This window comes from Xiphophorus hellerii, chromosome 15 (genome assembly GCF_003331165.1).
Source record: "Xiphophorus hellerii strain 12219 chromosome 15, Xiphophorus_hellerii-4.1, whole genome shotgun sequence".
In the NCBI taxonomy this organism is placed as follows: Eukaryota; Metazoa; Chordata; class Actinopteri; order Cyprinodontiformes; family Poeciliidae; genus Xiphophorus; species Xiphophorus hellerii.
The window spans coordinates 22407210-22419106 of record NC_045686.1 but is presented as its reverse complement, the minus strand read 5'-3'; the positions used below and the strand labels follow the sequence as shown (position 1 = coordinate 22419106).

General features: G+C 39.6%; 1 protein-coding gene across 1 annotated transcript; it reads right to left on the bottom strand.

Moving 5' to 3' along the window:
• Nucleotides 1-393: 393 nt before the first annotated feature.
• Nucleotides 394-3632, bottom strand: LOC116733833 (alpha-1,6-mannosyl-glycoprotein 2-beta-N-acetylglucosaminyltransferase). Its single transcript, XM_032584702.1, has 2 exons — nucleotides 3519-3632; nucleotides 394-3423 (listed from the first exon to the last, which is right to left on the bottom strand). Exon 2 carries the CDS (start codon nucleotides 3166-3168, stop codon nucleotides 1906-1908), a length of 1263 nt encoding a protein of 420 aa, XP_032440593.1. The 5' UTR covers nucleotides 3169-3423; nucleotides 3519-3632; the 3' UTR covers nucleotides 394-1905.
• Nucleotides 3633-11897: the final 8265 nt, after the last annotated feature.

The following is an 11897-nucleotide window of genomic DNA, read 5'->3' as shown; positions in this document are numbered from 1 at the left end:
AGAGCTGAAACAATTAATCGGATTAATCATGATGAATCGATTATAGAAATAATTGTCAATTAAGTAATTGATTAATCACCAGCTGGAGAATACTGATGCAAAAAACGGCATTTTACTGAAAAAGAAACTATATATTCAGAACAGTAATTTAGCCATAACTGTACGAATCATGTAAACAGTTTATATTTAAGATAAAAACTGTTTTATCTTAAAGTGGCAGTTTTATCTTCACCCAGTTCAAATTCACTAGTAGAATACTATCTAAACATATTTTATTGCCTAAAATATGTTTTAGGCAATAAAATATTTTCTTATTTCTAAAATTTCATGAAAAAGGGCCCAAAGTTGAACCCAGATATTTTATTGTTTGAGGTGCTTTAAAAAAAAAAAAAATCACTTTACAAACTTTTTATTAGCATTTTTTGAAGAAATTACAAAAGTTCATGTTTTTCACAAGCATTTTTCCCATCTGACAAACAAATAATGTCCAGCTACTTCAAGTGATGATCAAAACAAATCAATAGAAAAAAAAAGGTGACCAAAACCAAAAAAAAAGAACAGGTTGATTCATACTCAAAAAAAGGAGTCATTAATAAGTCCACATGCAAAATTAATGGAAATTATTATTTGTGCCCTGGATTGTCATTACCGTCTCTCCCAGCGTCAATGTTGACGTGGAGTTGTTCTTGTCAGCAAAAACACAAGCAGAAATTCACTTCACAATCACATTCACTACAAATCAGGTGCAACAAAACAAGTAAGAAGCCCCAACCAAATCACTGTAACCATAAATCAACATTTAGATTTGAACGAATAAACCACCGGAACCAAAAAAATATCCCGAAAGAAAAAAAAAAAGGTTTCCCAAAATTGTCAATATGGTGTAAGTACTTAGTTCTTTAATAGTCAGCGCATTTTAAGAAGTAATCTCCAAACAAGGCACTTTTGGTCAGATTAAAGGCAAAAACAAAATCATGTAAAAAAAAAAAAAAAAAAAATCAGTGAAACAGAGGGATTTTTTTTTCTTAAATAAAATTCTCATTTAGTTCATTCTGTTCTCATTAACAAAAAAAAAAAAAAAAAAAAATCAATCTGTGAACATAGAAGGTGCAAATATAGAAAAGCAGCATTGCAGGTGATCCTGATGTTTGCAGAACCAAAATCCTGGTTCCAAAAGGTCACTTTTTGGCCTATCAGAAAGTAAATAAGAGCATAAGAAAAAAGTACTTTCTGGCTCTCTAACCCGAGATCAATACAACAGGAAAAGAACAAAAATGCCCCAATTGTCCAGTACAGAAAACAGTTCACATTACCCGACACATATTGTATTGGGTGAACAAAATAAGGAGCTACAACATGATGAACAAACCCCAAAATTCATCAAATTTGATGAAGGCAGATAAACTTTTTTGAAACCGACTCTCTCATTTACAATTGTACCATCAAAAGCACATGGAAACACTTTTAAACAACTTCCCCTAAGCAGCTATACTCAAGCAGAAATTGTTCCTGAAACGAGTCCCTAGAAACCTACAAATAAACAGAATACGAAGGGTTTTCATTTGAGAGGAAGTGCCATCGGTATAAAATGTACCCTCTTGATACTGTTTAATCTAACATTGAATCACATCTCCGGATGCTTTGGCTTGTAAGGCAGACAGAAAAGCAAAAGGCTAAGCTTGCAGTCACAATGTAAAGACTTTGGCACTTGTGGAACTTTGGCGAAATAAAAAATTATAGTTCAGATACGATCAGCATGCAAATTTGCACTTTGTCCCATAATCATTAGGTGACGACTTTGGTGGTTGAGAGAAAAAGAGCCCAAAATCCATTACATCCCCGAGACACACGTGGTAGGTTCTTCAAGATGGCACATTTTGTAGACTATCGATGAAAAGGCGGAGCTCATAGACGTTTGGAATAATTGTTGCATAGAGCATGGTCTCGGACATCTCCCCAGCCTCCGTTCTTCATGTGCGCCTTGTGCTCCACTGGCTCTGCCCTACTGAGGACAAGGCGTGGAGGATAGAGACCTTCCTTGGCCTTCTGAAGGCTCTCTGCTGCCTTTTGTGAGGCCTGTTCTGGTCTGCAGTTGTCCTTCTGGTGGAGACCGCAGTCTCCGGTGTGTAGAACCCTGGAGCCCTGCGCAACCAGCACCTTAAGGGGCTTTGATATGCAGGCTCCGGACAGATGCTGCAGAGTCCAGTCCCAGTTGTAATCATCGTAGGTGCAGTACTCATTGCTGCAGCCCATCAGCTTGTAGTAAACCTCCCTGGATATGCCCATGCCTATGTTGTGTTTAGTCGACATCCATCCTGAGGTCAACACCTTATCGGACATGCTGGTGAAATCTATCACGCCGTTGTGGTTGCCCAAAGCCAGCATGTCGCAGTCTGGGCAACTTGTCTTCCTAAACCCAATCATTAATTTATAAAAGTGGAAAAAGTCTGGTAAGATGTAGTTGTCTTCCTCGAGGAAGACGGCAAAGCCGCTGTAGCCCTGCATCGCCTGAACTCGCTCCCAAACGAAGTGCAGCTTCCACCACCAGTGGTGTTTGGTTTGAGTGACGAAGGCCTCCCTGTAGTGTCCGTAGGAATCAGGGTGGTCCGCGTTGAGGCATCCTGTTTTCCGAGCCGCGTCCTTGGACATGTCTCGGGGACAGTCTCGTGGGTCCTGCCCAGGAAACTCTTTGGGATACAGCTGGGTGCTGAAGGGGAAATAAATCTGCAGTACCTTGCAGAAAGTTATCCCTTGCACAATTGTGTTGATTTCCTGTGAAAAATAGTCGTGGCTGAAGATAAGGAGAAAACTGTGCACCTCAGCAGCTTTCTCCAGTGACCTGATGAGGAGCCGGAGGTATTCAGGCCTGTTGTGAACCTGCACGACCAGCACCAGCTGGGGCTCCCCGGGAAACCGATCTGCATTGTGGACACACTGCTTGTAATTGGCACTGTAAACGGACTGAGTCAATTCTGACACGGAGCCGAAATTAAATATCTCGCAAGAATTCGTTCCCTGATTTCCATTCCCGTCCACGTTCCTGGAGCTGCCTGTTCTCGCGTCGTCTTCAGAAACTACCAACACACGTGTTGAAAACAAGAGAGTCACAAGTACAAAGATGACTCCCAGCAGCAGGAGCAGATTCCGTCTGAGCAGCCGAAACCTCATCTTTTCCTTCCTGAAAGCAAACTTTAGACTTCAGCAGATATGGCTTTTGTTCACCTCCTCGCGCGCGACTGCATCGTTAAAAGTCCTCGCGGCGCCGCGACCCTCCGTTTCTTGGTGCGGCTCTTCAAAGGAAGCCCCAAAACGCCGCGTGACGTTTTTTCTCTTAAAATCCGAGTACAACCTTTTTCTCCAACACGTCCGTCTTTCCGCTGGAAAACCGAGTCATTTTCCCAAGCAGTCGCCCCCAGAAAGAACCTGTGGAGGGAAAAAACATTTCAGGAAAGAAAACAAACTTCACGCAAGTCTTCTGTTTGTTGTGAGTTTCCAAAAAACGAAGCGGACACACTTACCCGAGCTAAGAGTGAAGTGTCAACACGTTAATACCAGGAAGAGAATGACAGAACGGTGATGCAAGTTATTGACTGCTGACGTGTACAATCCAGCCAACGAGGAGAGAGCGCGAGCTGCTCCTCAGCGAATCGTTGTCCTGCTCTAGGTCACGTAACATGAGAAGGAAATGTAATCTGCAGCCAGCAGGATACTTTTGAAAACTCTTACCATCATAACTTCATTGTTCGTAAAAAAGGTTCCTACATGTAAACTAGAAAAACTATGGAACTGATTTTTCCCCCCCAGGTCTACATACATGGAAAAAACCACAGCATGGTAGTTTATTCTTTATCCCATTTTCTAAAACATGTCTGTAGCTCCACTTTGTGTTTAATCCTTTCCCACTTTCTTGACACTTGTTCTGTACTTTCTTTCTTTCTTGTGTTTCTCATTCATTCTTTTTTCAATCCTTCCTTTTGCTTCTTTTGTCCTTCCATGACGAGTCCCTCCTTTCATTTGTCCTTTAATTTCTTTCTTTCTTTTCTACATCTTTTCGTTTCTCCCTTGTCTCCATCATGTTCCGATTCTTCTATCCTTCCTATTATTCACACTGCTGCCCTTCCTTGTGTCCTTTTTTTGTCTTCTTCCCACAGTCTTCCCTAATGTCCCCGTCTCAATATGTTTCCCGTTTTCCTTCTTGTGTTTTTCTTCTCTTGTCGTTCTTCCTGTCTCCGAAATTGTCAGGTACCACATTTTAGTCAATAAACTTTGGAGATCTGAATCTGGAAATGTTTTTTTTTTCCATGTAAAGTTTGTAGGACCCCTTGACATATTCATCTTTAGAATGTCAGTGTAAGGTAATGGATTCCTGTGGAGTAATAAAGTTGGACAGCTCTCTGTTTTTAAGTCATTTAAAAAGAAAAAAGAACATCCAAACCCTTTGGCCCTGGGTTTACACCTACAGGTCTTGCTGGTTTAGCAAATAGCGAAAGCATGGACGTGGCTATGCCTGAAACCATTAGGCTGGAAAAACCTGATACCCCTGTCAGGACGAGACAACAGAAGATGGAACCAGAGAGGCTGGGACTTGTGTCAGATACTGGGTCAGGATTATGCTGCAACAAGATCCTGTTGCATGGAGAGCTAAGATATGCACTGGTGCATAAAGAAGAAAAAAAACATTTTAAAATCTTATTAAAAAGGACATTATTGAGAACAGGACTGTTCAGGACATATATTGCAAATATGTCCTGCACTATATTATCACATAACGCCACACATTTGCATTATCTCTTGTAGAGAAAGGCTTCAAGGCCAACCGTTTTCAGTACATTTACTCAAACACTGGGATTGGTCTCATAAAGTTTCATTTTGATGCTGTTTATTTTTTGTTATACACTTCAGAGAAAAAGGCAACTTGACAAGTACGTTAGAGCAACAAGCTTCTGTCATTTGTACTTAGCCATTCAAAATTTCACAAACTAAAGTTCAATAAGGCAACAAATAGCACCGTTAGTGAAACAGAACGTTACAACAATGACAAGATAATGCAGGCGTCGCATAGAGAGAAACCATAGAATGTGAATTTAAAATAAATAAATAAACTGCTGTGAACAATGATATTTACCAAAACAAAAAAACAACAACAGTTCATCTCATGTTTTCAGGGAGTTTGACCCAGAACCCAGGAGCACAGAAACCTGATGCTGTCTTCCTTTGTTCCCTTCCGGCACTCTGAACATGGAGTAGACAGGTTTCTGAGGCCTTGAGGCGTCCAGATAGGTCACACTGTTAGAATAATTATGTTTTGTTATCATTCTTACGTAAGTAGTTACCAGTTTGTTTTTCATTTAAAGGTTTAGTATTCACACCCCAGGGAGGAAGAATCTGTTAAACCGTGTGAAAGACAAACTTTGCTTTTTCCCTAAACCTTGAAGCTGCAGCTGCTTTCTAATCTAGGGATCCTCCTTAAAGGGCCTGTGTGTTAGTTTATGTGTTCTTCCTTGTTTCAGAATAGCCATTCTTTGATTTATCACTCTCCCACATTTCACTCCCTTCTTTTCTCCTGCTTAATAAAAAGACAGGCTCTGCTGCAGGGAGTCAGAACGCACTGTAAACACCTTGGAGAAGTGGTTTGCTGTGTTTTCTCCTTCTGCAGAAGCTTGGTTGAAAACTCATAAACGTTGTCTGTGGTTCTTTCTTTGTATTTAGGTAAACAAAATACCTATCACACACCTCATCAGTAAGTCTAAGTGTTAAGTATTTAGGTCTAAAACTATCCTGCGCTTCCACTTTTGGAACTTCTTCTTCCAAAAGTGGAAGTTCCAAAACTTCCACTTTTGGAAGTGAAAGTTCCAGCAGCGTATCAAATACTTATTTTCCCCACTGCATATGTACTGTAGCCTTGAGAAACACCATCATATCTAAACTGTGTTTGTATCCTAAATTAACACATTTGCTGATAAGCTGCAGTAGGAAAACTTAATTTGTGGTACTCAGTAGCCTGATCATTGGCTTCCTAAATAATTCCACTTGATTCTCATCACCCTTCTCTGTTTCACCTGAGATTTCTCCCACTGAACTCGATTTCTCAAGATGAATTTCAACGGGACCAATCAGTGAAAAGCAGGAACGATGACATCGATTTTCTGCACTGTTTTAGAACTCTAGTCTACCTGTTGTGACTTTAGCAAAGTGAACAAAGCCATTAAGTCTGTTTCGGTTCTGTGTCCTGCAGCTGATATTTACAGCCATCTTGTTCGGCTCGGCACTTTTCTCTTGACATTGGCAAGTGGTTGTTTACAGCGCAGGCAATTTCCACTTAGCTTCATAGCGTAGCGCCCTGCACAACCAAGGTGGTGCATTAAAGCCTAACATTAGTGATTGGGTAAAATCAGATCCAACAGTTTAAAACCGAGTCAACAGACACAACAGAGTCCACGCCGCCAAGAAGTAATAATTTCTCAATACCTAAGAGCCCAGATACTGTTCTAAACTAAACATTAAAAGAAAGAACTAGTTTGTTAGCGATCAGTTATTATCAAAATTGTCTGGATGATCTGGAGTTTCTGGAGAACTGCTAAGCTACCGTCCATGGAGCCACTTGCTGTTTGACCTGTCGCCTGAGTTTTATCAGTTAGCATTTCTGCAAACTCATTGCAATAACTGCTGGGCAAGAGCTCAAAAAGGGAAACTGGTGAAGGGTTCGTCAGACTGTCAGCGCTGCGTGTTTGGTGCTTTTGTTGATTCATTCGTGGTGAAAGGTGTGAAGGCTTTTTAGAAGTGTCATCCCACTTTCTCCTCATCTTTCACTTGCACCAGCAGGCATGAGTGTGTTCTTTTATACGACAGCTTCATCACTTTTCAAAGGTTTACATGCAGCGATGCTGTAAAAGCCAAGAGTGATCTAACGACATAGGCGAATAAAACACGTTTATGTGTTTTCCCCATTCACTGCACTGGTGTATGTTAAATATGTAGAACTAATCCAGATCATGACATTAGTTTTTCATCGTTCTGTGTATCCTACTTATGGCAACATTTGCATTTTATTTGTTAATGGCAGCTGCAGCAAATGCAAATATCTCTGTCCTCTATTCTGCACCTCATGGTTAATGAAGGGGCCTGTTGTTACTAGATTTTTTTTATTTATTTTTTTTCATGTGAATTAGACAATCATATTTACTGTGTTCATTTGGTAATAAAATGAGGTGGTCTGGATGTCTGGTTAGAGATCATCTGTACAAGAGAAAGAAGTGAAAGGATGCATTTTGGACACAGTGTTGCTGAAAAACTATATTTGCGAGTTGCATAACTCTCTGGCTGGAAATTGTTTCCAAATTTAGTTCACGTTTAGCAACTGAGTGTGAAAGATTTGCTCTGCTGTGCACAGGATGGCGAGTTGGAGCACACAAAGGAGGTTTGATCTCGTCAGTCGGAGGTCGAGTGGAAGTGCGTTGGATGACATAAATCAAGTAGTGGAATGATTTCTGCAACAAACACGGCAGTCTGCTGACTGCAGCCTGGAACGTGGTCCAGGTTTAGTAAAACTGTTAACAGTATTAAATTTGGACTCGTTTTGGACCTTTGTTTGGATTTCTCTTTGCTTTAAATGATCAGAGAAGTTCCTGGTGTTAAGCTGCTCAGAGCAGTTGCAAGGAGAAACAGGCAAAACATGTTTCATGTTACGTTTTGTTAGTTTCTCTACTTCTGAAGCCCTTTAGAACCACACTGGAACAGACATTTTAATCTAAATGTTTTACCTTTTTTTTCCCTCAATGTTTTAAATAAAATCTGACAAAACTTTTTTCTGTTTTGGGTCAGTTATGATTACCAAACATGTTTCTGTTTGATAAACACCAGACCAGTGAGACTTGTTTAAACTTCTTCAGACTTCTTCTTCAGTCTACATACGTCTGGGTTTACTAAAACACAGACCATAAATTCTTGTCCATTTCTAGATTTTATGACAGGAGTAAAATGGCCACACCATACCTCCAATATAGGAAAGATGAGCAAAGTTTCACCTTTTATTCTAAGGCACGTTTTTTTTTAACCAAAACTAGACTTAAATTTCCATTATGCATTTGAGAAATTTCCCAAAATCTGCATCAGAATACCCAAAAGATACCAGGCACAGTCCAATTCCCTATGTAATATGTATTACTATTGTACAAGACAGTACATGCTGCAAAACACTAAGTAAAACGTGGTTGCCATGGTTTTTAAGTGTGGCTCCTGTAGCTGTTACCTCAGGTGCAGAGCTGTTATCTTGGGGGCGTGGCCTGGGCTGAGCGTTGTGGTCACACCTGTGTCCAATCTTCTAATCCATGTTACAGAGTACGGAGCTTAACGCCTAATGGTCAAACATACTGGTTAGAAAGTCAAGCCAAAACTGACCGGAACTAAAGTTTTTTTGGTTTTTTTTAAGCATTCCATTCTGTTTTCCAGAACAAAGATTCACCTGATTGTGAAATAAAACGACTCTTCAAGAAACTACTCAAAACTGTTATCTTGCCCTGGGAGGCTTCCTGCATGTGGGTTAGAAAATGACCCCCTATCAGAACAATAATAGCCTCCGATTGTAGCATGAGAACATTTGAATGCTTTATGAATTTGCACGACTTCACAGGTGCAGCTGAACTAGATGGCCACGGAGCAGGGTTCGTTTTTTTGTCTGTTTATCCGTTTTTCTCTGTTGATTTGATCCCATTTTATTATTATTATTATTATTATTATTATTATTATTATTATTATTATTATTATTATTATTATTATTATTATCCCTGTACCAATGATGTTGCATTTTTAGTTTTCTGATAGATGTGAGATGTCCAAGTATCACAAAGAGTCCATGACGCTGTGCTGATCAGCTTAAAAAAAATTAAAAAGAATCATATGAAAAAAAAATCTGTCATTTTTAATTTAAAGGAAGTGTGCTACTGGCAATTCTGTTAAAACACTCATTTCGTCACATTGGGGGACTTGGGATTATTTTTTTCTTCTTTTTTCAATATTATATTTCTCTAAAATATTAAGTGTAATACTTATGCTACTGCAACAAGAGATGGATTTACTTTAAGACTTTTCACACATCTTTTCCAGGGCTTCTAATAAATGCAGCCTGCAAATATATATCCTATAAATTCTAATAGTTTAATAGTTTTGGATTTTTTGTTATGCTAAGAGGACGAGCATACTTGGACTCATTTTACAACTGCAGTGAGGAATAGAAGTATAAATTGTATCTGTTATTTCCATGTCTGTGGTTCCCAGGCTGTGCAGCCTGAGGGTCTCCCATACGCTGTTGCTTCTTGGCCTCCAGTGAATCCTTAAAACCCCTCTGAGGCTTTTACAGGAAGTCCTCCAAAATTCTCTTATGGCCACTTAGCTGTAAATGCACATCAGGTGGAAAAATCTTCTGGAAAACATCTTAACTGTCAGGCATAGATTTATTTCATCTTTACTACATTTTGAGATTTTTGGGCATGGAAGTTTATGGGCTTGAACATTTGTGGAAGACTTTGGTCTGTGTCCATGAACACGAATCAGAGCGTCGTTAAATCCACTGGGAATTAAATTTTTTTTTTCTATCTGGTTTTAACTATTCATTAAAAAAACCATTAAAAACTAGTTCTTATTTTTCAATCAATCCGTCTGGCTCTTTTCCATGCAGAGCAGCAACTATATTCTGAGCTCATTCCAAGCAGCTAGCCTTAATTTTAAAAAAAATGTTCGTTACGTAAATATGTAAACAAGTAATTTTTACAAAAGTCACATAGCCCAACTTTAAGAAGATTCATGAGTATGAAAATGTGCTGCATTAACAACGGCTGCTTTCCATTTTTGCATCTATGCATGTTGCATGTTTGCTGGAATGTATGAACCAATAATTGAATCTAAATGGAATGCAGTAGATTTTACCTACACCTCTCTTTTCCCTTCTTGTTTAAGTCAAAATGGCGGCGGCCCGTTCCATTCTAAACTCAAGAACAAATCTCAGATATCTCTAAACTCTTTTCTCTGGCAGCAGCTTATTTCGACACTAATATCCCCCTTCTTACCAGCTCAGATCCATGGCCTTAGATTTAATTCCCAACCCAGCTGTTTCCCACTCAGTTGCACTACGACAAAGTGTTAGCTGGGGGTTCTGCATGATGGGTCTAGCAGGAGTGTACCATCTGCAAAAAGCAAAAATGAAATCCGAGGTAAACAGAAAAACACTTTGTTATCTGAGTGGGCCATTAAAGTACGTCTCCAAGGTTCTGTGGTAAAGGTTACAAACAGGGCTGGATTTATGGGGCTCCGTCCCCCTGAGCAAGAGACGGTTTTGGGGCCTCATTCACATAATGCTGATAATTAGGTACACTAAATATAGTTTCTCTGGGACTGGACTCTGCAGCATAATGACCTTTTTTAATAGTTACAGTACTCAAAATCATGGCGTCGTTTCTACAAATGACATCATCCCTACAAAAAATGGTCCAAACTGATGTAATAACTACGTCAGGCCTGTGAGGGGCGATGAAACACGGTCACCGAAATCGCTATGAGCAAAGAAGGAATGGAGAGTCTACTAAACGCTTGCTTCTGTTAGGTCTAACATCCATGGCATTCAGAAGGTAATCGAGAGGTGGAGTTATGGAGCAATGTTCACATGTCATACTTTATAACACAAAGCCAAGCATGAAGTCTGAAAGACAAGAACATGTCAAGTTTCAAGTCTTTTACACCAAGTCATAGTCAGGCCTCCAGTTTTTGCTCCAAGTTGTCTCTCAAGTTGTTGCCAATAACTATTTATAACATTTAAAATCATTACAATGTTGCCCTTCCATATTTATATTACTGGTTACTACGTGCATCGATGGACACAAAAGTTGTGAGAAGATTCATCTTTCCATAAAATTATGTGTTTTACCAAACACACTTAAAAAAAAAAATGTTAACATAGTCACACCCACACTTTCAGGAAAGAAAACTACAAATCAGGATGTGATCAGAAGCAAAAAGTATGCAGGATGTGTCTCATCTCGTGCCTGCTGTGTTATATAAGTGCTCCGTGGTTCCACTGATGTTTAACAGGAAGCCGTGTTGATGTTATGTTGCTGACATGCCACAAAAGACTATGCAGATAAAAGCCATGAAACGATGACTCACGAGTTTCATAACTGGGCGCTGCAGTTCTAAATGCGGCCACATGGTGGCAGCAGTCAACCGACTGATCCTGAAAAAGTTTGTCAAAATGTAAACACGATTATGCCGCACGGTGACGTGATGCAACGCAGCGTACATAAACTGATTATAACAGAAGTGGTCTGACGACTCGTCATTCAGTGTGTGTGAGCTGGACTGTCCCTTTTCCTCCGTGCATCAGAGTTTTACTGTTTGTTTGCCACACATCTTTTTCCAATCACACGTCTGGATCGCTCCAACAAAACCCAGGGCAAATATTACTCTTTGTGAGCTGGCCTTGGCTGCTTTTCAAGAAACACACACCATTTTCTACCCTCCTCTAAACACGCTGTGTGTATTTAAAAAAAAAATTGAATAAGGCTCCGGCAGAAACGATACTAATCATTCTGCAGTGCTGTAAAAAATGTTTTTTATTATCTGTCCAGCGTTCGCACAATATGTTCTCACCCTCTGCTTAAAAAAGAATGTGGAACTGATGGCACTGACGGCATCAGTCCTCAGTTATCAGGGCCTTGCAAAAGTATTCAGATCTCAGGAATACGGGTGGGCATTTATTGTGTCAAAAAATTCTTACAATAACAATTTCGATTTATTGTTATCTTGATAAATTTGCATTAATGTTAAAAAAAAAAGAAGAGACATTATTGGGGCCTGCCATAGCAATGTATGAAAACTGTCTGGAGTAATAACTGACATACTACTGATAG

Excerpts from the sequence above, each read along its gene's own strand:
- LOC116733833 (XM_032584702.1), bottom strand. The coding sequence starts at position 3,168 with ATGAGGTTTCGGCTGCTCAGACGGAATCTGCTCCTGCTGCTGGGAGTC.